The sequence below is a fragment of the Dasypus novemcinctus genome, chromosome X (genome assembly GCF_030445035.2).
Source record: "Dasypus novemcinctus isolate mDasNov1 chromosome X, mDasNov1.1.hap2, whole genome shotgun sequence".
Classification (NCBI taxonomy): Eukaryota; Metazoa; Chordata; class Mammalia; order Cingulata; family Dasypodidae; genus Dasypus; species Dasypus novemcinctus.
In genome coordinates, this window is record NC_080704.1 from 119937632 (window position 1) to 119965059 (window position 27428).

At 37.8% G+C, this 27428-nt stretch overlaps 1 protein-coding gene across 9 annotated transcripts in view; it reads left to right on the plus strand.

Annotated features, from left to right (window-relative positions):
• The window catches only part of PAK3 (p21 (RAC1) activated kinase 3), a 401520-nt gene that overhangs the window by 279463 nt on the left and 94629 nt on the right, over positions 1 to 27428 (plus strand). For all 9 annotated transcript variants that reach the window (XM_058292198.2, XM_058292196.2, XM_058292194.2 and 6 more), the window contains one exon: positions 9227 to 9428. In XM_058292198.2, coding sequence (XP_058148181.1) covers positions 9254 to 9428 — 175 coding nt within the window. In that variant the 5' untranslated portion in view covers positions 9227 to 9253. The remainder of the gene's footprint in view (positions 1 to 9226; positions 9429 to 27428) is intronic.

A 27428-nucleotide genomic window follows, 5' to 3' on the forward strand; every position in this document is an offset into this window, starting at 1 on the left:
CACTGATATCACATGCAATAGGATAGCAGTCAGCTAAAGAGATTCTTGCCCTCTTCTGAAGTGGTGTAGCTCTTACTTTTTTAACACCCTTCATTTGGCAATGCATACGAACTTTCTTGTTTTGTAGTTATATTTTTGTCTATATTTAATAAACATTTTATATATTATGTGTTGCCAGGGATGGAACCCACTGCTCCCGCCTATAATTTTACTGCCAGCACCCAGCATGGTACTCACACATAGGCCTCAATAAATATTTGTCATTTGAGTAAGTGAATTCATGAACAGGTGGGCTGTTTAAAGGGCCTTAATGATAGATCTTGTAACTTGGATTTACTATCTGATCCCTCAACTGGTAGTAGGTCTCTGTTTTAGTCTAGAAGTCTTTGAAATGAAAGTCAATCTGAAATTAATGGGAAGAAAGTATATAATTGATTTGTTATTTTCCTGTAAAAATCATTGCGAGACTGACATAAAATCTTTTTTTCTTTCCCCTCTTTATGCAGCAATTAACCTACATACCCTCATTAATACACTGTACAGAAAAGTATAGGGCATGCCTACATGACCTGCTAAAGACCACAAAACCAGCTGGTGGCTGGCATGATATCATTGTGAGTGCTATGTTGCAGGGAATTTATCAGGCTCAGTCTCAAAGGTGAAAGAACACCCTGAGATGAGAGGAACATTGTTTAATACAGTCATATATTTTTATTATAAATACCCAGGTTTCCTTCCCTATCCTCCCCCAACTTTTTGTCAGAATGTGTTCTAGGCTACAATCCAGGCTCCACAGGAATTATTTAGGAACTGATGACTGATTCACTTTCAGGCCTGCTGACTCCAGCTGCTTGCCCCAATCTCCACTTTGTCTGCAATTTTCTCCCTAAGCTACAGTATCTTCCTTCCGTCAGGATGAACACTAAGTCTGTGAGCTCAGTGTGGGGGCTTCTTGGGGTCAAAGAAAGGCATAGGCACATAGCAGGCTCTCTGTGATGTTCTATGCATCTGCCCTAGCATAAACCAACAATGAGGCATATCTTATATGAGTGGACAGCAGTGGATACAACCAGATCATAGAGTAATGGGCAGCAAAGGGAAACAAACTACTGGGTGGATCCAACAACTTGCAAATGATGTCAGCTAGAGAAGAAGAGCTGTGTAAGCTAGGCACGATAAAGCCATGGGGAGGCCAACACCCTCAATTGTGATACCATCTTTCAGATGAGGCTTTTGGCTTGTAGAGGAATTGCTTGGTTTGGATTTTGATCCTAGACCAATGGCCAGCTTTGTTGAAGGCAAAACATTTGACTTTGGTGGAGAGTAGTTAGTAGGGAATTCCTATAAATAAAGCTGTGGTCAGCTGAATGTTTTTCCCTTACCATTTATGAAATGGGATAGCTGGCAAATACATCTTGTTATGTCCCAGTCTTCCTTCAGTATTTGAGAGAAACGTTTTTGAAAATAGTATTTCCCCTTTCTTAAACATAGCCCCCAAATAAAATGCTGAGACTCATGCTCAGCTCTTTTAAAATGTGGGCATGTAAACTTAGGTGAAGGGTCAAAGTTTTGAAGAAGACTGGCTGAATGTTATGCCAGCTCACATTCTTTGACCTCCAGTTTTGGCAAGATGTTACTTTTTAGTGAAATGTGATCTTTGCTAAATTGGTATAAGTTTCTGATCTGGAAATAATACCAGGTTATCAGTTGCTTCCATGTTGTTCTTCTCTTCAGTCATGCAATGGGCATCTTCACTGTAGAAAGCTTATTTGGGTACAGAGAAACTGGGAATAGAGGAAAAGCCTAGGATGATAAGCACAAACACACAGGTTGAAAAGCAGTGTCCAGGCATCTATTTTATAATATGCATAAAGCCCTAGCAAATTGAAAAATCAAATTCTGGAGCTAGACTTTGAGAAAATATGTGAATATTTTACTTGAGTAGATCAAGGAAGGGTAAAATTATCGCCCGTGCATAATCACAGATCGCAGCAAGAACTCTAAGACTCAATATGTTGGTTTGCCATATCCTGCACACTTGGGCCGGTAGTCTGTATCTAATTCATTCCATCTGAATGCTTCCAAGGAAACTGAAATTTCTGATTTGAGAGTTAGGAGATGTTTTATTACTATGTTTTTCTTTCTGTTTCTTTTACCCACCTATTTCTTTAAAAAATCTTTTAGGGTAATTGTTTCTATTTTTTTTTTTTGCTTAAAAATATTTCTACCTCTTTATACATCTTATTTTCTTTTCTTTAATGCATCAACATTGGAAATGAAAAGTTGAATCCTGTAATAATGCATCTGTTTGAAAATGTAAATGCATGTCAGATTATCTTTGGCATTTTCTGGATGTCATTAGCTCATGCAGCATACACAGTGAATAATAAGGTGTGGTGCTGCATATCTTTAGAAGCTTAAGAAGTCATTTTAAAAAGAATTATTTGTCCCATATAACATATACAGTTTGTTAGGTCTGAATGCTAAGTTTCATCATTTGCAACCTGACTTTGAAATTTGCCACTATAATGTGCTGTTTTTTGGACTCAATGCTTGTCAAAGGTCCTGCTGAAAACAATAGAAGCTACTCATAAAGATGTTGGCAACAAATAGGACTGTAGCTGAAACTACCTCTCATTTGTGTGTGAGAGAATATGAATGCCCTCCATTTTAAGTGTGCTTGTATGTATATCAGTAGTGTGCTATCTTTTACAGGATCTAAGATTGAAACTAGGTGGCTGAAAAAAAGCTAGTGCCTCCCTTGCTTGTCCTGCTGCTTTTGCAAATATCCTAACAAGTAGCTCCACTTCATCAAATGATCTTAGAAATGGCTTCCCTCCATTACATGCTGTAATGGTATCTCCCAGGTGAGGCTTTCTGAAACAGCACACCCCTATCTCTGATAGCAGAGTTTCCTTGGTGAGTGCTCTAGAGCAGGCACACTCCAAAACAGGGCTGTCTAAGAATGGTACAACCAGCCAAAGAAACTTGTTGGAGTTCAGTCAGTAAGTCACCTATCCTCGGGTCTTTGGATGGGGAAAGCAGTTGAAATAAGTAAGTACCAACCTGAAGTAGATTGACATGAAATAGCTGGAACTGTTGTATGAATATTTGGGGAGGACAGAAGTTTGTGTATGAAGAGAATGTGTATTTGTGGGTTTACTTGGATACCCACTGTGTTAGTGTAGCAGAAAGGGAATTGAGAAGGGTTTAAGTATTTAAGGGATTCTAGTCTCTGTTCTTTCACCTTTTTTGTGACTCTGGGTAAGTTAATTAGCCTCTAAGCTTTGTGTGTTCCTCATGTGGAAAATGGGGATGACACTCCTTCACAGTATTGGTGTCAGGCTCAAATAAAAGCAAGATATGAAAGCTCTTTGGAAATTACAAATCCATAAAAAATGAGGCATTAATCAGATCATAGCTGACTTCTACATGGTGTCCAATTCTTTGGTATTTAGGCTAGTGCTGATATTTTCAAACATGCCTTCTTGGCTAAAACCTGCTATGATAGTCATGTAGCTTACACAACATTATGGAATTACGCATACCCACATAGAGTTCCATTTCATTATGTCACACATATTTAATGCCTAGTGGGAATAAGTCACAGCAATAGGCAGTATGAAGGCATGCTGGTATGACAGAGGGGCCCTTACTATCAAGAAGCTTATGAATAGTGATGGGAGTGACACATATAATGACTATGTGCAATGTGAGGCAAGATGATTAGAAAGTTATGTTGGGCCCATCTGGCTGATCACAGTCAGTGGTTAGGCTGCCCCTTCCACCCAATCTGGGAAGGTTAGTGTGGCTTCAGACTGCAGGGAGACCTAGGCCTGGCTCATTCTTCTTATAAAATGAGATGAATGTTCTTTACTCCTTGTCATCTTAGCACATTATGAGAGTTAAGGTCTGAAAAGCCACTAAAAATCTTCAGATACAAATCATTTTAGACATGCAAAGCAATGTATGATATTTTGTTCAAACCATAATGCTTTGTCCCCTTTGTGGAAGGTTAGATGGTTTTCTTTCTTTCCTTCCCTTCCCTTCCTCCCTCCCTCCCTTTCTTCCTTTTTTTGGCAATTTAAAGCAGTACAGTACATCTTCTCTTCTTACATTATTAAGCTAAGTCTCTAAGCCTGTTGGTCTAGTTGCTAATAATGAGGCCAAGATAAAGTGGGGTTAGTGTTAGTTAGAAAAGCATGGTTTGTTTCCCATGGAAGCTCAGCTAAACATCTTTAAAATGTGTGTTTTACATTACAAGGCAATCCAAGGAAGAGCCAGCATGTAACTTTTGAATCATTTTGCCCACCACCCAAGGATACATCAATCTGATAGTAAAATCAGCAACTTCATCCTCATATGCAGGGGAACCCCTCTCATTGTCTAAGGAGATATTAGTTGACTTTTTCTTACTACCTTGAAGTCTAGAAGCTGTCATTAAAAGTTCAATTCTTCTTGAACTATAGAGCTAATTCTTGTTATAAAGATTTCCAAAATTCTTGAAATTCAAAATGCTAATATGTATTGTTGCATGTTTTAATATAATGAGTGTTCTTTGACTTGTTTACTACATTTTTGAGAACCTAAAATCAGTCTTCCTTCATCTGTGTTCATATCAGTTTGATATTATAGGACTGTGATCTCATCAGCTCTAGGCTTCTTAAAATCCTATTATTTGTATAGTTGTCTCATAAACATTAGAAACTTCACCCTGGAAACACATCTTGGCCATATCTCAGCCTTGTCTTAGATCTTATAGTTTGATATAAAAAGGATATTAAGAAATATTGTTGTGTTCACCAATTTGTGGGAAGAGCAGCTTTACATCAGGGTTTATTAGAACATGGCTGTATATCTTCTGACCTGGGCTTTTGTTTTTGAAAGAAGGACACTATTTGTTTTTAACTTTGGGAAAAATATGTGAATAAGTAGTGTTTTTAGATTTTGAAAGCAGATAGAACACAGATATATATGTATATGGTGACATCAGATCTGATGAAAATATTTATTTCAATTGCTTGTGTACCAGTAGGTAGCCTTGCAAGTTGTAGAACTGGTATTTCTAGATTCCCACCCTTTACAAACTGAGTAAACTGCCTTTGGCAAATGGGCACATTTGACTTTTTTTTCACATCCAATTCAACACATATGCCATCATATGACTTGGTCACATTAGCCTAAAATCTAGTTGAGTACCCATCTTTCACCTTGACTTCTGAATCCATGCAAGTTGGTGGGTTTCTTTTTCATCAAGTTGAGCATTCCCAGAATGTCTAGTTGGGCACTGCATGGATTGAGAGTCTGCACTTTGGAGGAATGAGAGAATAATAATTGGTTATAGTGCCTTATCATTTCTTCTAAAGTTGTCATGGATCTTAGTGATAGTTTTCCTTTAAATTCTTTGGAGTAATGCTTTGCATCAAAAGGCAAGTCAGTAAAGAGCTGCCTGTTTGTGTTTGTGTATACATATGTGTCGTGTGTACTCACATTAACGTGTGTGTGAGAGAGACAGACAGATGTAGGGAGGGGTGAAGAAGGGAGAGAGAGGTATGGAAGGAGGGAAAGAGGAGGTGATCCTAGTAATCTGAAAAAGGTGTATTCAGGCTTCTTAGTTTTATGAAACCAAGAGGTTTATTTCTCATTGCTGATGAATTTCCATTGTAATTACAGAGCATTGGTAAGCCACATAAATTCCAAGGACTGGAGCAAAATACACACTATCAGCAGAAGCCATTTGAATTCTTCCTGAAAAATTTAGTAGCCAAATGTGAAACCAATCTTTGAACAGATATACACTGTTTATAATTGTCTGTTAAAGTTAGCTGTTGCTCTACAATGTTAAGGGCTAAGCTCTAAAAGTGAAATGAAGGGCCTATGGCTAAATCCATCCATTCTGTTGCAATAGTGAAGAATAGTAGTTAAACTTGAAAGATAAACACTTTTTTGATTGGGTTCCTAGAGAATAATGGTGCTTTTGTACAATGGCTGAAATACAGCCTACAGCCACCCTAAACAAAATAGTCTCTTTCAAGGTCTTGGAAATAATGACATCATAGGCAGATTGAACGAGAGATCCATTAATAATATCTTTTGTAGAAAGCTGTCTTGGGGAGGATCCATCTTAGTAAATTGGCATTGTTTACAAACATTACAATAGAATCCCCCTTTTCTTTGTAAAATAGTAGAAGATGCCTACTAATAGAATCCTTTTTATCTTTTTATTTATTTTTGGAATAGTAGGAAGTTCCTTCCACTTGGAAAACAAACATATTAACAACAAGGCTTCTTTACAGATTCCTGTCCTTTTATACATTGGTCTTCTAAAGTGTGATTTAGTTTTCCTTGTAATATGCCAAGGTTTTTGCTTTGTTTTAAAGAACCTCCTGCACTTTTTTGTCACCAGATCAAAATTATTTGGACTCATTTTCTTCTAATGAGGATTAGTTGTGTCTTGTAAGGGGTAGTAAAAACTGAAGTAATAATATAATGATTCAGGCAAAAGTAAATCTGAAATGCCTAGGTAAATGGAGTGGTGATTTGGCTCATGACAAATATCCCAGATAATTACTTTCTCTACTTCACGTTCCTGGTTGGAAACTGGACATAGGTTCTCCAGTTTCATTTCTATCTCTGCAAAAGTTTTATATGAAATCTTCTTCTAAGCTCCTGATGAGTAGAATGTAATTGAACCAATTCCAATATAGTGGGCAGTAGAGAATTGTGCCATATAACCTGGATCCTTTGTAGAATGCTGGTGTAACTGACCACAGCAATTATGCATTGTTGAAATTTTGGTCAGGGGTTTCTAGTACAATATAGGAGACTATGGTTTTATTTCTTAAGTAGTCCTTTCCTTCCAACCTTAAAATGCACCTGCTCAAATAAGATTAGGCTAATCAGGCAGCCTGAAAAGAAGCCAGGGCACCTGCTTTCTGAGTCTCCGGTCAGAGGGAGTAATTAGGGCCAAAAAAGGACATTCTCTTGTTAGTCACACCTGTCTATCAAGAACAAAGGGGCATTGTATTTTAAATTATGTAGGTGCACTAGAATCCTGACTGGACCAGACACTTACTTGCCTTATGCAAGATCGGGTTTGTACATCATTATAAAGAGGTTATACTTGTTTCTCTGACTTCTGTCATTTAGAGTCAAGTAATATGTCCTCAGAAAATATAAATCACCGAGGTAATTGTGACTCTCTCTCCCATGAGACATAGTTTTCAGAAACCTGTCTTCTAGGTATTTCTGTTTGAACATTCATTTAATTGCAGTAAGTTTCAAATATAATTATTTTATATTTCTGAGATTTATGTAATGATCATCTCATACTCAGGCATTATTTTGAACACTGTAGAGTAAAGCAAACAACAACAACAACAAACTAAGGTCTTGTTTCTAATGGCAAATTCTTCTCAGAGACTAAATTAAAACCACAAACTTGTCCAATATTAAATAATGTCACTGGTGAAGTCAGTCTTTTAAACTCACTTTTCTTCTAGAGAAACAGTGATCTTAGAAGGATCAACAATCAAAATGCAAAAGAGAATGTAGAACTATTGTACTGGTTTTATATTCTAGTTTAATATTTACTAGTGCTCATAGTATCTATGAATGTACTTTATCCTTGACATCACAGTTAACTTGTGCTGTAGATTCACCTATATGGGAAAATGTGAGACTTATGAAATTGTCTTTGGTGACAAAATATTCATTACTGAGTATTTTCTCTATCATTGTTACCAAAACAATACAGAATTGGTCTTTATTGAGATATTGCAAAGTATGACACAGGCAAAGGGAAAGAAAAGAGACCTCTTTTCCTAATCGAGATCAAGTGAATCACTGTGAGTTGGCAGTCATATGTTCAGATAGACAAGATTAATAATAACCTATTATCATATACTTAAGACTGTATATATTTGAAAGAATTTAGAACATGGCAACTTAAAAAATTCTCAACATAATGTGATGTAATTTAGAGTTCACTACTGAAAAGAGTAAACACATTGCAAAAAGAATTAGGAGAGATTTTGATCTCATTACAGCAGCAGAAAAGACCTCTGTTTTCATTTTGTTATAAGGTTCGCTATACAGTAAGTGCTGTTGAAATAGCATAGTATGCTAAGTTGCGCTTGGAGAGCTCTTATGCTCCTACATTAATGCCAAGTAATGCTTGATAAATTTACAGATTTTTTTGAAATTGGATTTGACATACCTTGTATTCAAACTAAGGATTCACTGGAAGGTACTCTCAGCACCTAATTTTTGCTGGTAAGTGTCAGGGCCCTAATGGAAGGACTTGATTTAAAGTAGGAAAACACCTGGGAATGGGACTGTTTCCTCAGAGAGTCCATGCTTTCCCAGTTTACATCCCAATGGGATGAGACCTGAACATACTCAGCTTCTAGGTACAAGACACTACAGAATAATGAACTATAGTATAGTAAATAAGTTGCTAAAACCCAGGCAGAATCTTAAAACCCAGTTAGTTCTGTGAAAACCCCCTTGTTGTTTCATGTTCCAGGACATAAAATATAGCAGGAAGCAAGGTTATGGCGTCTCCTCAGGAAGTCATCTTCTCTGGAGCTCCTCTTTGCTCATGATGACATTTGGCCCACCTTTATCTAATACCTGCTTGGGCAATGGTGGAGTATCTCCGAACTCTGCAGAAACTGCCAGATTAACTGGATTGTTTCTCAATTCATCCCCATAAGGCAGTAGGATGCATTTTGTAAATCAGGCACATGTACCAAAGAAACAGGGATGTCAAAAGGATCTCAATGTTTCAGCAGCTAACTAATAATTGTTGTGGGCCACTAAAACTTGGAAGCCAAAATTATGTCAATTTCAAACTCTGAAGATGTTCTACCTGACAATGACAAAATCATCAGGATGTAAACTTTAAAAGAAAAAATGAATGAAAATATTGAAAATGGATAGCAAAGAACAGAGAGTTTCATTGTGAAAAAAAACACGGGACTTATATGTTTTTGTATACATATGAAAAAGCTGTTAATTACTGCCATCACCTTCCTCTTTTGCAAATCGCATTGTTGGCAACTCCTTTCCCTCCAGAGAAGAAACCCCATACGATTATCAACACAAAACCTGAAACGTGAAACCAATGCTTTTGTTTCTAAGATGATAGAATCTGCATATTTACTAGCTACATATTTTTAGGTCTCTCCTTCCTTAACTCCTGTTTTCTCCTCCTCTTATTTAGGAGCTGTGAAATCTGTTGTAACTGAAAATGTCTGACAGTCTGGATAATGAAGAGAAACCCCCAGCTCCCCCACTGAGGATGAATAGTAACAACCGGGATTCTTCAGCACTCAACCACAGCTCCAAACCACTTCCCATGGCCCCTGAAGAGAAGAATAAGAAAGCCAGGCTTCGCTCTATCTTCCCAGGAGGAGGGGATAAAAGTAAAGTATCAGTGGCCGGGCATTGAAAAGGGGCTAGTTTATTCTTTCATTGTCGCTTTCTTTCATGGGTAGTTGTTTATTGAGCATTGGCTATTCAGGGCCTGCCTGACCTTTACATCTACATCTTCGGAGGTATCCATCTTTGTCAGAGGATAATGTTTGATTAACTTACTGTGGGCTTACAGAAAATACAATTATTCTGTGTTTGCCTTTCACATAAAACTGAATTTATAGTTTTAAGCTGAGAAAAATAATAGAAACAGTACTGGCTCGAATATATAAACAGTGATTTTCCTTCTAATAGAATAGAATAGAATTTACAGTAATCTCTTCCTAACAGCAAGTTGTCATTATTGGAAGTTTGGCTATAGGTGGATATACTTCTGTATACCTTTTCAGCAACGGTGAATATTTTCATTTGAGTATTAAGGAGTCAGTCCAGGTTACCACAATATTACCTCTCTAACTATTTCATGGTCATTTGTTTCCTCCCTCATTCTTCTGCCAATTGTCCCCTATACAATCAGCCACGTTTGCTGAGTAACACAACAATATATTATCATTTACCCTTGTATTTTTCATCATACCATTTGGTACTTTAATATCATATGCTAACACTGCATGAAGCTTGGGGATATAAAATCTCTAGTAATTAATTGTGCATGGCATTAATTGGAATAAAGGTCAAACTTGGCTTCTATAGATGCAATTATGGAGGTCGATGAAGTGAAGCAAGTATAAGTGCACCAGTACCACAGAAAGTTGCCAAAAGGGCAAGAAGGGTGATGTCTTCAGAAGAGAAAAAAGATATTCTTGATCTTCTTCAAGGTTAAAAAAAACATTTGTGTTAATAAATCTGCAATTTGTGCAATAAAGAAAGATAAAACTCTCTAGGGCCAGTATTGCTGCTTGTAGACTTATACCACTTAAAAAATGCTTTATCCCTCATAACCCAAAGATAGAGAATATTGGAAATCATGTTAAACCTCTGCATTGAAGATAAGCAAAGAATAATGAATCGCTTTCCATGGAAGGGATCTGTGAACATGTAAGAAGAATTTTCAATGATATGCTTTCAGTCTCTGAAGAGAATCCAGAAAGAAATTTTGCCAAAGCAAGTGATGGTTTGAGAAATTTAAGAAGTGCTGTGATTTGGAAAGTAAGTCTTATGTGACAGTAGTGGTAAAGAATGAACCACTAGATCCTGTAGCTCCTGTGTTATATCCTCTGCAACCACAGAAAGTCCTTAGAGAAGGGTATTAGCTGCCTGCACAAATTTTAGAAGCCCTTGAATAATCCTACTTGCCCCTTTGAAGATGAAGATCCTACTGATGCTGACATGAGGTCAGCAAAAACAGAGAGGCTGACATTCCTGTTTTGTGTCAAAACTTCAGTTGACCTCATAGTGAAACCATTGCTGCTCTACCAAAAAAATTATGCCCAAATCTTCTTAAGGGAAAAAGCAGAGCCAAGTTTCCAGTATGCTGGCATGCAAATAGAAAAGTCCACATGACTCCTATTCTCCTGAAAGGATGGTTTGACCAGTGTTTTCTTGCTGAAGTTCAAGATTACTTAAAAGAAAAACTTCAATTCAAAGTGCTGCTTATTCTTCACAGTCTTTTTGACACCTTTTATGTATTTGTCAATGGGCGTCCTAATGTTAAGGTGATATTTATAACTAACCACATGACTCAGATCCTTCAGCCCTTAGATCATTATTTGATCCAGCTATTCAAGAAGACCTATACTAAACTAATAAATAACTTTGTTGTACAAAATTTTACAAAGGTTCCTCTGTCTGAAGATTCTAGTGCTTGGGGTTCCTATACTATCGCTAACACTGTATTCTTAATACAAGAGGCACTATGATAGTTTAACAGAGTCCATCATCAATGCAACCTGGGAAAACATTTGGCTAGAGATGGTGGAGTATCTTTCAGAAATCTCTCCTGAAGACAGTGAATCTTTGGATCAAGAAGAACCTATGGATGAGGAGGAACATTTAGCACAGGAACAATCATTCGCTGAAGTTGAATCTGAACCCGCAGACAGTAATTCAAGTGACATGATACTGCTAGATGATGATCCTCAAGAATTTTCTAGTATCCCAGAGGTGATTATCATAAGTGATGATGAAGATGATTAGGAGGCCATGGAACTAGAGACAAATAAGAAACAGGATCAAAATTTTAGAACAAGATTAAAACATCCCCAAGAAAGTAATGAAAATTGATGAATTTACATGTCAAATCTTACCTGTTCAAAGCTTGAATGATTTAATAATACTTTATAAAGAGGTGTTATGGTGCCTTCAGAAAAACAACACATTGAACATAAACCATCTTCAGTAGAACTTCTGTTATAAGTAGTGCCATTTAATACTAGATGATAAGCTGATAAGCTGCCTTTAGATAAATCCTGAATGATTTCATTCATTGAACTCCATAAAGAGATGTTAAATGTCTTTTTAAAAAGTTTATATTGGGAAGAAAGCAACCTCAGGAAAGCCTAAATCAAGTAGGGACATTTTCAATACCCTTGCTGGACAGCTGATAAACTGCCTTCAGACAAAATTTGAATGATTCTTTTGAACTCTGTAAAGAAGTGCTAAAGTGATTTAAAAAACGATTTAAGAAGATAGCATCTTCAAAAGGGTCAAAGTCATTAAACAGTGCCATTTAAAGTCTTCACTTGTTGATAGATTTAAAGCTTCAAGCAAGTTGTTACAATTTCAAAATTCAGTTTAGATGACTCTGAGAGTATGGAGAACCATGATTTGAATTGAGCCCACCTCTTTCATTGCTTCTGCCACCCCCCTTCTCCATTACCATAACGAGCAGTGCATCTTCATCACCTCTGGAAATCAGATTTCCAAAAGAAACTGTGTAGTACATATGATTTTTACTCATTCAAATTATATAAACTCTTATTAGTATTCTTTTGTGTAATATGCTGCTGTTATTGTTTTATTTTGCTAAGCATAAAAAATATTTATGTGGGCTTTTAAAAGTTCACTTGCAGTTTCACTTACCTGGCCCAGTTTTTTTTTTCCCTCCTAAAATCATAATTTCCTCAGATGAATTCGCCTACTTGAGGGTTGGTCAGAAACCTGATCCACATGGGTAAGGAAGGATTACTGTTTCTATGTTCCTGTCTCACAGTGACAGTTTGGGTTATGCCACAATGGAAAGGACATTGGAATTGTGTTCTAGAGAGCTAAATTTGAGTCTTAGCTGTGTCACTGATCATTGTGACTCTAAGTCAGTCACTTAGCTTCCCTGAACCTCAATTTAACTACCTGTTAAATGAGGATAATAATATCTGGCCTATCTCACGAGATATTGGTGATAATCAAATTCTAAACATGAGAATGCTCTAAAAATGAAATTTAAAAGTGCTAAATAAATGCGAGTTATTAATAAGTTTGTATCATTCGGGGCCTTGGCAAACAAAAACCATAAAGTGAAGAGGAAAAATTTTGGAATTGTTTCTCTTTTTAAATACCTTTCTAGCTAGAATTTATATGTCAGTTTGATAAAATTTAAAAAGAATATTAAAATTGTCTCTTGATCCACACACAAAGATAATTGGGTTGGTGTATTTCCTCTTAGTCTTTTTTTTTCCTCGTCATATAGAAATTGTTCATCAGTGTCAAAACTTTGAAAATAAACACATGTAGAAAAAGATTAAATTGCCTATAATCTCAAATTCCAGAAAAATTTTAAACATTTGAGTGGATTTCTTTCCAGACATTTTCTATGGCTATATATACACATATACTTTTTTTTATGTAGTTAAGATCATACTATATAGAGTTCTATATTCTGCTTTTTCACCAAACATTTTAATCATGAATATTTTCCTACATTTATTAATAGCCTTCATAAACATAATTTTTGGTGGTGTATAATATTTCATCATATAGTTGCACCATAATTTATTTAACCATTTCTTTTTGTTGCATATTAAGGTCCTTCTCTATATTATGCCATTATAAATAATGTCACAATGTTTTATTTAATTCCTTAAATGAAAATACTTGCTTTGGTGAAAACGGAGGTTTGTTTGTTTTTATAAAGTCTGTTTAATAGCTACATTACATTGACCAAATGGAACTTCAAGTGACAAGGAGAAGAAAAATAAGAAATAGTAGATGTCGTTTCAAGATTGAGGCTCTATCTTTGTTGGAGACTATTCCAGGAGCTGAATCTTGGTGTTAGAGCAAATAAGGAGGGGCAATTTTTCACCATTTTATGATTCTTCACTATAGAAAAATTTCAGGATTTAGACCAGGAAAAGGACATCCTGAACAAGTTGTATGATTTTCTTTTATGGACCCTGTGAAGTGCGGGACTGCTCAGGTTTCTCTTTTGTTGGCTACTAGAAATCTTGGAGCCAAATGTGTGGCCCGTGCATAGAACTTATAATGGAATTCTATGGTATGTATGAACCTTTGTATTAGCTTTCTTCTAGGCTCCATTTTATGTTCCTACCTTTTAAAAAAATATTTATTTTCTTAACATCTTTGAATTTATGCTATAATGTTGTATTTTGTATATTCTTGTAAGCCCCCTGACATCCATTTTGGAACATGTTGGGGAATAAATACATGAATAAATAAATACATGAATAAATAAATGTATTAATAAATCAATAAGGAAAAGGCAATGAGGCAAATGAATGCAGCCAGGACTCTGAAAAATGCATAGTGCCTCTATAAATAATCGATGTTAAGGACTTGAAGCTTGGAAGCACATGTGGGAAAGAAGGTGAGGCTGCATTTGGAGATGACATGTTCTGTGTGATGTCTGTGTCTTCTGAAGTGTACTTATGTCTTGTGTCTTGTGCTACACTTGAGCATTTGGTGTGTTTCAGAGGACGTTAAATGCTGTCTGAAGGGCTGTGTCTGTAGAGAGCACAGTTAATGTGCATTTTGTTTGTGGGGAATTCAGAGAGATTTGGGAGTTGGTGAACCTGGGAGAGATGTGAAATCCCCTCTTCCTGCCAGAGTAGGAGGGGATCATTGACTATAACTCAAATCAAGCTCTTTACTGACTAGTTTCTGGATGCCAAGATATGTGCCAGGCACTTTACACATATTGTTATTTATTCCTCATTGCCACTCTGTATTATCCCCTTTATTACAGATGAGGCAATTTAAGCTGAAAGCCTAGGGTCACATATCAAATGCTGGAAGCCAGAAGTCTCCCAGGTCTCTCGGACTCCAAACCCTATGTTTGTTTTTCTGTATCACAATGCCCTGTACTTAGGACAAAGGGAATATGTGGTAAAATTTGTGTTTCTAGCATCCAAAAGCCAGGAGTGTGTTAATGTTTCCTTAAGAAGATGGCAGTGAGCTTTGAAATATACCTGAATTTTAGAAAGGGAACTGTATTTTTTCCAGCCACTACTCAGAAGGAAAGAAAATATTTTCATGTTTTTTTTTAAAAGAAATGGTGGCAAGAAAATATTCTTGACAATAGAGTTGTCTACTATTTGCTTTGGGTGTTTTGTGGGTTAGATTATCATTTGGTGTGTGTACTTTGCAGGCTTACATGTTGCTTACTTTAGAAAGCTGAGGCACTAAATAAGTGTTCATGTGTTAAAAAGTTCTTTAAGTGCATATAGTTTTGTTAATGTACTGCATATATGTTCTAATTTCTAGAGTATGTTATTTTCTATATCTCCTAAACAGCAGGAAAGGAAGCATTGGTGCGAACAATTATATTAAAGAAAACACTCAGTTTTCCTTTATGGTTTTGTTAATCAAATGTTTTGGTCAATGCACATAACTAATTTTTAACCAATTAATGCACAATAAAATATACTTAGTATGTTAACTATTCTGAACAGTATGCAATCTTTCTTTGGTGGTGCTGAAGACCCTTCAGGATCTTGTAGTAGCTCAAGGGTATTATCACTGCACCTTTTGTAGTATCTCAAGGATATTATCACTGCACCTCTTGTAGTAGCTCTAGGATATTATCCCTGCACCAACAGTGAGTGGGCGTGTCAATTAATTGAAGATTCTGGTTATTAGATAGCCAGATTATTAGATAGCCTGCTGCATCCTGAATGGTGTTTATATTCTTCTGGTTCTCCAAATGTAGCCCATACAGCTCAGCAATGAGTGCTCTTCAGAGATCACTGCCCTGCCCTTTGGCATTCCTGGAGGCCATGGCATCTTGCTTGTCCTCCAAGATAGTGCTGCTCCCCTGGAGAAGAGCCTCCTATACTACTCCTTTACTCCTAAAAGTCTTCTGTGGTTGAAATGGATAAGAATGTCTAGTAGAGCCTGTGCTTCCATTTCAAGACCAATCAAGAGGCAAATTAAGCACAAATATGGGGGCCTACTAAAGACACCAAACAGTCAAATTCAAGAGAAGTGTGAAATGTAGGATTGGGAGAGGTATACATTAAAATGAAAGAATCATCAGGGAGAAATGAACTGAGAAAGGAAGCAGTGTTTGAGAGAGACATTAGGAGGTGGGGAAGATATAGGGGGTGTATAAGAATAGAGGGGAAGATAGAAGAGAGTGGGAGAAAACATTGAAATGAGGTACTGCAAAGAGAACGATTGACACTTGTTAAAAGATATGAGCTACTGCTTAAAGCAAATGAGGCCTTTTTTTCTCTCAAACTTGTACCTTATACAGTTATCCACATGATCAGAAGTGTTAGAACTTTGCCTCATCTTTGATTTTTCTTTTTAAACAATTTCTATTGGGTCAATTGCATGTGTGAATTGGGTACAAAAGAGAGTGGAACCAGTGTGTGTTGCCGGAAAGAGATGGATAAGAGGCAACTTCCTAATTATTTGCCAGAAGGAACACTGTTGCTGAATGTTTTTGAAGATGATACCACTGAAGGTGATGACTGTCTGCATGCATGAATGTGGGTGCCTAGAAAGGCTCACAAGGGACCATCATTTCTGTTTCCCATCATCATCATGGAGTACCCAAACTGTGAATTGGCCTTGTGGCTATACTTGCAGAGTCAGATACCACTTTGGGTTTCTATCTATTCAATAAAGGTTGCTCATTTATGGGGGACATATAATAGGGTTTTCCATTCCACTAAAGAACTAAAAGGAGAAAACGGGTTTAATATTCCTTCAGAGGAAATCAACTAGGTGTAAAGAAATTCCAAACATTCTCATTAGTTATTATGAGTTACCAAGGGTGTGATATTTCTAGGTTCTCCATTGGGTCTGGCATGACTTTAGCAGGTCCTATCTGAAGGCAGGAGAATGGCGAAATACACCTTCCACCATTGGCCTTCCCAACAATATGATTTTGGGCTTTGCTAATAAATTAAAAGGTACTATAAGAACAGTGAGTGTTTCAAACAGCCCAGTTCAACATTATTTCTTGGTAGTTTTATTTCCAAGAATATCACTCAGGTTAGAAGTGCTAGGTTTAAAAAGTGGGTGATTATTTAGTTCTTCAGCAAACATAGTCACCTTGTTACTTTGTGTATCATTGTGATGATATATTTTGGGTAGCAAGATGGGGGTATCACAGTGATAAAGGGTTCAAAGTGCTTGCATAGCAGTTAATTCCCTTCATACCTCGACAAAAGCCAAAGTTCAGAGAGGTTAAATGACTCCTACAGAGTTGTCCCACTGCTTAATAACAAAGCAGGGAAGACCTAGAATTTAGGTCCCCTGGTTGTTGAATACTATACTGCTTATCCTAAAATGAGAGCTACCTAACTTGTTAGGAAAATGAGTTTTGCACAAATGAATACGCACAAATGCTGTTTTAACAGTAACAAGTAAAATTTAGGGGTATCCAACCCATTTTCTCAATCAGTGATTATAATAGTACTCATACTTTTTTTACAAGTTAATGTGCCTCCCAAAGGCCTAATTTAGTAGGAAGTAACAGCCCTTGTAAAAAAGAAAATTATTAATTTTTTCCTAATCCCTGTGTTATTTTTTTAGCTTAACTTTTTCCTTTTACAAATAAGGACCTGATGCTTAAAAATTGAAACATTAAAGAACTATATTAAAATAGAACATGAGAGTCACCTTCTCTTCTCACAGATTCATTCATAATTCAGTATTTAAAGATTATTTTTTTTCTAATCTTGTACTGTTAGTTTCTCTAAGGAACAGAGCCAACAATAATATCTTTTTCTATGCCTAACTTTCCACTGAAGCTAACATATAGTATTTCAAATATTTCCAATGGGAAAAAATAAATGTGAAGGCCCACACAACTGAGCATTCTTTCTACCAAAACATTAGATGCTAACTTGAGAATTAATCTTTCCCTCGTGTAAGGGAAAATGTACATTTCATGATTCCAGGAGGTAAGAAATTCCTATGGGTCCTCTGGCATAATCTGCCCACAGAAAGAATATTTGATTGTTAATAGAGCAGAAATGCCATGGATTAGAACCTTCTTTGCAGCAATCAGTCCTTCAGGGACTGTGTTTTCACAATGAGGCCTGCTTCTGTGATACCACCTGCAGGACTGCTTTCCATAGGAAGAACTGTTCTGGTGTACTTCAATATTCTTAAGTATAAAACTTCGGAAGGCTTCTTTCTGGAGGGTTATAGCATGGTATGCTTTGTGATTCACAAATCAGGATGGCACTGAATAGCATTTTGAAAAATTTTTTAAAGGCAACAACCCCAGTACTTAATTCACTTTCTTGGTATTTAAGTAGACACAAACATATTTTAACTCTTAAGGATCATAAGGGCAAAATTTTGTAAACACCTTTGTGGGGCATTGCCCAGCAGCCTTATAGTGACTTGTGAGTCAATGAACCACTGAAAGCACCTATCACCCAGGAAAATAGTGACCTGGTCATTAAGGAGCATCTGTTAGAAAAAGTGAAGGTTGTCACCCATGGGATGGATGGCCCTTTAAAAATACTTATATCTTTCTAACCAGACTATCAGAGTAAAGCTCAGAGGAAAAGCAGGCCTTTTAGTATGTCAGGTTTCTAATCCAGCCATCCCCACTACTTCTGCCAGAAATGTCCCCTATGTCTGCACAAGTTAATTTAGCTCCAGGAATATGTAACATTGAGGACAGATAGTACCTGGGCAGGGGGAGGGGAACAAAGGGAAGGAGAGAGAGGAGGTCTACTTGTGTCAAGGTAGGAATTGTGGGATAAAGGCACCTTCCAGGAGGGCTTCAACTCCAGCAAGTCCAGTACAGGCCTTCTAACAAAATACTCTTATAAGCTTCCTTTAGCTCAAAGAACTTCATAGATGACCACTGGATAGAGATATATGTGCAGTAAACCCATGTATAAATCTGAGCTGCATGCTGACTTTGAGCAAAGATCTAATTTATAAGGTATTTCATTCATTTAAAAATCAGATATAGTAGAACTGACTGTTAAGGTAGGCTTATCCAAGAGCATATTTTTAACCACTTATATACTTCATTCAGAAAATATTTATGCTTGCTTGCTTTGTGCCTAGCTCTGTGCTAAATGTTGTGGGGATACTATATTTAAGAAAGACAAGGTTCCCTGCCCTCAGGTAACATAGAGCCTAGTTGCAGAAATAGCATGCATACACACACACACACACACACACAGTGTAGTAAGTGCCCAGTAACTAGTCTTAGAGGAAATAGATGAAGTAGCAGGTAGGTACTCCCCATTCTTCCTACCATTCCATCTATTCCTCAGCGTTAGTGAAACAGCAACCATTCTGAAGCCTCCCCACAATACCATCAGTATGTAGCAGCACGTAGATACCAGGCTTGTCTTCCAGAAAACACCTTTTCTGTTATTGATTCATCCAAAACCTTTCTTGGAATATTTTTTATTATTATCTCTGATTTCATCTTTCTTTCCTTGATTTCCCCGGTTATACCCTATTTATCTTTCTGTCTTCATACTTTTTCATCAATGTGCTATATCCGTTCCTACATCCAAGCTTTTGCTTCTACTGTCCTTCCTATTTGAAATGCCTGACCCTTCCCTTCCTGTCCATTATTTAAAGTATATCTCTCAAGTCCTAACTCCTCCATTGAACTCTCATTGCCCACCACAATTTCTTTGACCATCCTTTCTTTTGACATCCTACCCTATTCTGATTTAGCACCATATTTTCTCAGATCTCATAGAAATTTTTGTTTGTTCAGCTCATATGTCCAATTAGATTGCATGTTTAGAATTTTGAACTCCTAATGACTCACCCAGAAAAACCTGTCACCACATAGATCAGCAATTCAATCTATAATACTTGTTAACCAATACAGTGACTGATTCAAAGGAAAGGCTGCTGGAACCGTTACAGGAGAGTTATTCCTTAGAGCCAGGGTTTGAAATGCTTGCCTTTTATAGCCTATGTGTTTTACTCCTTTTTTGAAAACTTATTTCTGCATTAAAAATATGCTTTATATAATAATTTGTTTTTTGCTTTCTGTAACAATATGGCTTGAAATTTATTTATTATGCCATATACCATATCATTTTGCATGCTTTACATTTTTAAATAGCTATTGTTCTGTGTGTGTAGGTTGAATCTATCCAGGAAAGCATTTCTCTATGTCTTCTGTCATTCTTTTTCTCTTCCTGCGTGCTCCGTTTTCAAGGAGCTAGAAAGTGTTCTAAAAAAATAATGCTGGGCATGACCATTTGATTTCCAATGGAAGGCCAACAAAACTTCCAAGAATTTTAGGGGAAGATGACAAATGGAAATCCTGCAAGAAGACCCAGGTGATAGTTTTCTAGAATGCTTTCAGAAGGCAAGCATAGCACCATCAGGGATTCCATCTGGGAGAGAATTGATTGTTTTGTCCTCTCGCTGGGTACAGGCTGTGCTGCTAATATATGCATTTGGCTCCAAAATGGTACCTGGCAAAAGGTGTGCCTGAATGAACACAGAATCATCTCCACTTTTGGAGAAAAACAGCACCAGCAACACCACCGACTTCAGTTACACGAAGGACAAAATATGCCCTCCTGTCCCTGGCCTTCTTAGTGGACTTGGATTGTTGTCTTCTCATCCATGAACACATAATAGGAAATAGACATGATCTATCTTTATATACTGGGTCTTATTTCTTGTAATGAACATTCATTCATTCAACCATTCATCTTTCATTCACTTATTATTTATCAAGAATCCAGTACTGTGCAAGGTAGATACTGGGGTACAGAAGTGAATAAGTCCCAGACCTTGACTTTAGGAAGCTGATGGCCTAGTGGACACAGACAAGTTAGTCAATGATTAGAGTTTAGCATGGTAAGTTTAATATAAAAGTGAGGATTAGGAGGGGCATCTAATCAAGACTGGGAGAGGGATCTAGGGAAGGCTTCCTGGAAGAGGGAACGCCTGAAAGGAGGTGAGTCTTCAAAGGAGGAGTAGGCCTAGCCAGATAAGGAATGGATGATATTTCAGGCAGAAGGAATAACATTCATTATAAAGGCAGTAGGCATGACACATATTAGTTGAAGTTCTATGAATGCAACTACAGGTACGTCAGAATAGCTAGTGCAAAGATTGGAAGTGGAAAAGAAGTGGGAGATGAGCCTATAGAAGTGATTGGGAACCAGATGCAGGAGGACAATACATGCCATGCTAAGGGCTCTGAATTTGATTCTAAAGTCAGTGGGGGAACATTGAAGCAGGAGAGTGACATCACATCTGTATTTCAGAATATCAGTTTGGCCATAGGAGGAAGAATAGATTGACGGGTGGCAGGGGAAGAGATGGGAAGCAGGAGACAAGTCAGGCTGATGGAGCCATTCAGGTGAGAAGTGGGTAGTGCTCTGGTCTAAGGGAAAATATCAATAGAAATAGAAGGAGAGGACAGTGCAGAGTGAATATTTAGGAGGGAGAATTAATACAAATAGTCAAATAAGCAGATGGTGGGAGGGTGTCAAGAATGGATTCCAAGAATCAGCTTGGATGTATAGTTGGAAAATGATGAGGTAGGGGACACAGAAAGAGGGTAGTTTCATGTTATTTTAGGTGGGGAATAGCAGTGGAGAATAGGTTTACTTTTGAAAATATTTAAAGTGATGAACCTGTGGGTCATCCAAATAGAGGTGTTCAATAAGCAGGTGGCTATATAGGGTGTGTATGCAACAGAGAAGGCAGGGCAAAGTACACATGGGAAGTTGCTAGTGTAGAGAGTAACTGAAAACATACAAGTAGATGAAACAGCCCAAGGAAGAAGTGTTTTGATAAGAGATGAGGACCTAGGACAATTTCTAGTGAAAGTTATTTAAAAAACTGACAAAGCGGCCCTTCAAATGAGACTGAGAAGGAAAACCCAGAATTGTAGGAATGGAATCTAGTATAACATTGTGAATGAATGGGAGCGGAGAAGTTAATTTCAAGGAGCATATGTTCAGGAATGTCACTTTTCACTGAAAGATCAGTGGTTGTAAGGACTGAAAAGTGGTTATTGGATCTGTCAAGTAGGAGCCTAATTCATGACCTCAGGGAGTCATTGCAGTGGTTTGGGGAGTGAAAAGTAAGGAAGTCTAGATGAACTTTTCAAGAAGTTTAGGTTAAAAAGAAAGGTTTGATAGACTATAGCAGTTAGAAGAGAATGTGAGGTGTCAGAAGTGTTTTAATTTTTAAAGACAAGATAGATTTCAGCATGTCTTTTAAACCAAAAGGAAAGTACCAATAGAGAGGGAGAGATTGAAAATAAAAAAGGAAAAGAGGAGATGATTGATGGAGTGAGATACTGGAGAAGTGAGAGGGATGGGGATCTAGAGGGCCAGTGGAGAGGTAATCTTTAAACAGAAGGGGGGACACTTTCTAGTGAGATGGGAGAAGAGAAGATGCTACTGATGGAGATAGATGCATGGGGGTGGGAGATGAATTTCCCAACTGATGGCCTCCATTTTACTCAGTGAAATATAAGGAAAGTAAGCAAGGAAGAGATAGAGCAAAAGATTGAGTGAAGTGGTGAAATTTTGGAATATCCATTGGGGAGAGAAAAGGAAGTTGTTGGCAAGGGGCAAGGAGAAGATTGTCAAGCATCATTGATGACCCAACTAAGGCCTGAAACCCTTATAGCAAACACCCAATCTGCATTGCTGTATGATTTTTCCCCCCAAGCAACACTTAGCAGTCTAAGTATAGAAGCGGAGAGTTTGAATGTTTGGATTCTGTCAGGTTAGTGTTTTACAGGATGAATGCAGGAGGAGATCAAAGGGTGAGAGTTTCCAGGGCAATGCCTAGAGAGCAATTTAAATAATGGACATAGAGTCTAGGCTGGATAAGAAGGAAGCATAGACAGAAGTGAGCTTATGGACTGACTAAAAATGAGGGGATCCAGGGACTGCTGGTCTTGTTGAGGGGGAAAAAAAAGTAAAATGGCATTAAGTGCCTGAAAGAGAAGACCAGCAGGATGAGAGGTGGTGCTCAGAGAATGAAATGACAAGTGAATATTTCAAAGAAAGAATCATTCTGGGAATTGAAAAGGCCTGGGGTAGGTGTGGTCCTTCACTCTGGCTCTATGTATAAGAATCATCTTTTGATCATAAAAAAATAACTTACCCAGGTGTCACCCCAAGAAATTCTAATACAGTAGGTGCTGAGTGGTATTTTATAGAACTTCACAAGTTGTTCTGTGTGCAACATTTTTGAGAACAACTGGTTTAATAAAGAGTGACCATGGGAATGGATTGCAGAAGTAGAATGAAGGTAAAGTACATTAAAATTGAGGGCAGTCAATGATCTATAAGGAAAGAGGGTGAAGGAGGTCCATTTATATATTTGTGATTCACAATATGATGGCAGCATTGAGTATAGGAAGGAAGCCTGGGAGCCGAAGTCCTCAATAGATAAAGGGACATGGCCAGGAGAACTAAATGGCACCAACCTCAAAGGTGGAGATGTTATAGGCTTGTGCCGGAGTACTAATTCAAATCAATAATTTTGGAGTGAAAAGGGGAAAACTCTTAGCCATTCCTCCAGGCCTAAAGACTTGGGATGGGGAAGAAGGAGCAGCATCCATCAGAATTATCTGGGAAGTGATGCCCTCATTGGATTGTAGGGCTTAAAATTGTTTTTCTCACTATGGCTATCTAAAAGATAATTAAAAAATAAAAAAATAAATACTTGAGGAGCTTTAAAAAAGAAACATGCCTGGGCCTACCCTGGATTAACCAAATCAAATCTATGGCAGTGGGGCTCTGCCATCTCTCTTTTCTTAAGTGTACCAGGTGAGAGTGAGCACAGTGTCACTTGAGAACCTAAGCAAGAAGTATAGAGTATTTAATGAAAAAATTAAGGGTGTAGGGGAATTCGTTTTCATGGCCCAAGCTTTAGTCACTAGTTGAAGCACAGAATACTGGGAGGGGGTGGAGTGTATAGGAAATGATAAATGACAGAGGGGCTTCTCTTTGTTTTTAAAGATTATGGAATAGAGAAAAATATTCAGTATGGATGAGAGACTCCAGAGAGACTAGCTGGTCCCTGAAGTTACAAGCAGAGCTCATGCACACTTAGAGTGTCCCAAAGCCAGATGCTTTTTGCTATTTTTTGGCCCAGTCAGCAATTTTGGCCTTTGTTTCAAATTCCAATAGAATGTGGTTGATATTCTTAGGAACTGATACTCAGGTTTCTGTTCTCTGCTGATTAAGATGAGTCTTATCAACCTAAAACTCAGATTGGACTCATTATTAATTCAGAGAAACAATGCTCACAAAATTTTATGGGGAGGTACAGACACTAAAGTCTTCCTAACAAAAAAATAAAAAGAACGTTCTCATCTAGGTTCCATTCATTCACTAAATGTTTGCCAAATACTAGGGCTCAAATCTATTGGAATTTTTTAATGCCACTGAGTAATAAATGGTATAGTTGTTAAGAGCTTAGGTTCTGTAGACACAGTTGGGACCTAAGTTTATTTATTTATTTATTTTTAAAGATTTATTTATTTTATTTAATTTCCCCCCCTCCCCTGGTTGTCTGTTCTCTGTGTCTATTTGCTGCGTCTTGTTTCTTTGTCCGCTTCTGTTGTCGTCAGTGGCACGGGAAGTGTGGGCGGCGCCATTCCTGGGCAGGCTGCGTTTTCTTTCACACTGGGCGGCTCTCCTTACGGGTGCACTCCTTGGGACCTAAGTTTAAACCCTGGCTCTGACACCTGCCAACTATGTAACCCTGGGCGTATTATTTAACTAACTCTCTGAATCTCACTTTTCTCATCCATAAAATAATAATGATAAGAATTAATAAAGCCCACCACGTTAGATTATTGTGGAGATTAAATGCGCAGCCCTAGAAGCAATTTTCACATAGCAAATGTTACATAAATAATAGTTTTTATGTGTGCCAACCAAAACCAAGTGCTGGGGATCATGACAATGAATAAGATATAGTCTCTACACTCAAGTGTCTCAAATTTCACCTAGAAAGATAGGTATGTGGATCATTGCTAAGCAGAGAATACATGCTGGGTAATTCTTTTTTTTTTTTTTTTTTAAGATTTATTTATTTATTTAATTTCCCCCCCTCCCCTGGTTGTCCGTTCTTGGTGTCTATTTGCTGCGTCTTGTTTCTTTGTCCGCTTCTGTCGTCAGCGGCACGGGAAGTGTGGGCGGCGCCATTCCTGGGCAGGCTGCACTTTCTTTTCACGCTGGGCAGCTTTCCTCACGGGCGCACTCCTTGCGCGTGGGGCTCCCCCACGCGGGGGACACCCTTGCGTGGCAAGGCACTCCTTGCACGCATCAGCACTGCGCATGGCCAGCTCCACACGGGTCGAGGAGGCCCGGGGTTTGAACCGCGGACCTCCCATATGGTAGACGGACGCCCTAACCACTGGGCCAAAGTCCGTTTCCCCATGCTGGGTAATTCTATGGGAGCACAAAGGGAGGCATTTAACTTTGTCTGCAGAGAGAAGACAGGAGAAGACTTGCCAAATGAGAGGAACCCAAACATCTTCAAGAATAAGGACTAAGGGGATTTCTCCACACAAAGGGAAGATGGAGAAGTAAGGCTTTCCAGGTTTAGGCCTAGCATATGCAAAAACTTGGAGATAAGAGACAGCCTGGCAGTTCATGGAACATGGAATGGTGTGAGATAGTTCCATGCCAAGAATAGAGGTGGGAGAGGAAAGCTGAAGGCACATCATGCAGAGACACTTGTGTATCATGCTAAGGGGCATGAACTTTTAACATATGGGTAATGGAGAACCATTTGAGGATTTTAAACATGGCCAGGGATTGCTCAGATTTGTGCTTTTCAAAATATTACTCTGTCCACAAAATAGAGAAATGAATTCAAGAGGACAAATTTGGAGGCAGTGAGACCAGGTGAGAAATACTAGTGCCTTGGACTATGATTTAATTGGTTATGGGAGTGAAAAGAAAAAGGTGGATTCAAAACAAGTTTAGGAGATAGAATAGAGAGGACTTGGTGACCAGTTAATATAGAAATAAAGTAGGAGTCACAAAAGATGACTACCAAGATTCTGGTTTGGGCAACTGAATCAATGCTTCATTTAACCAGTAGGTGGCATCAGCATGTGCTTTAGTCATCCAGCAAAGCTGGACAATCAAAATATGGAAACATTCGGATATATAGCTGTAAAAGGACTGCTTTTTTATGTTTTAGTACTGCTTTTATTTTAATTAATTATTGGGGAGGGGATCAATTTTTATTGCATAGAACCTCCCAAATCCTTCTCTGGATCTGGAAGCTAGTCATGGTATTTTCCTGAGATAGCAATGCTGGATGAGCAAGTTTGTTTCCCTGCCTCTGTTACCCTTAGTCCTGAGTAAAGGAAATGGCATGATTCAGCTGGTAAGAGACTGGTAATCAAGTGCCCTTCTAGAGAGGAAACATTAAGCCAATTCTCCGCATAGCTCGGTATGCTACAAATGTGCGGCTAGTGCTAATAGATGTTGAAAGAGACACGGTTAGCCATGTTCAACATGGATGGGAGATCAGGACAGTTGAAAAGTAAGAAATAAGATTATGAGAGTAGCTAGGACATCTTCAGTGGAGTGGCAAGGACAGAAGGCAAACTAAAGGCTGATTGTTCTGTTTGTCTTTATGAACAAGTAAAAATGGTAGTTGAATAAGTATAAATGGTAGGTATAGTCCACAAACATGCAGGGGAAGGAGGAGTACTAACAGAAAGCTCTAAGCTTCACTGTTCATTTATGGTAATATTCATTAATAAAGTTGGCTCATTGTAAAAATGGAATCTGTGCTGAGGTTAAGTTAGAAAGCATATGTCTTTATCCATCTTGTCAGAATGAGTCCTAAATGTGTTCTGTGGTCACGTAAGACTTTCAGTGACCCCTATCCCTTTCCAGCCACCTTTACTTCCTAATCCTGTCAAATTCCTCTGACTACTGACTCTCTGCATTTCTGCTTTTTATTTGGTCTCTGGCTAGAGATAGGGAGCAGTGAGAGAGGTTAGAAAGAAAAAAAGAAGCCATAAAGATGTCGTTTGAACATGAAAGGCTTTGAATTTTAAATTTATCCTGGGTAACCCACAAACCCAGTAATCTCTATATGATTGATCAAGTGTTGTCTGTAATCTGGGCCAAGGAAATATGTATTTGAACCGGAATGTTCTAAATTGGCTACCTTTGCAATTCAGAAGTTGATTTGTTTCAACTGGGTAAACCTAGTTCAACCTGATTTGCCTAGTACAGGGAGGGTATTATTTTTTTATATGTGAAATGCAGCCTTATCAGAGATACCTGCTATGTCTATAACATTTTCAAATGTTTCCACAGTAATTCCCTCCTTGGATGTATTTACAGAGACTAATTTTATTACATTTGTCAACTTCATTTCACCAGTGATGATATCTTTAAAGGCTTTTTATTTATTCAGCATTGATACATTTATTCATAATTGTGTTTCCAAGAAAAATCTGTTACCTGAGAAGCACAGTGATTTTGAATGGCTAATATGACAACATATTTTAGGGACATGGTAAAATAGTTGCATAGAAAGACCAAACTAAGGAACTGGTTAAACTGGTTTGAGGTTACTTAAAAGTAAATAAAACTAAGGCAGTAAAAAGCAGCAATTTGTAGCTG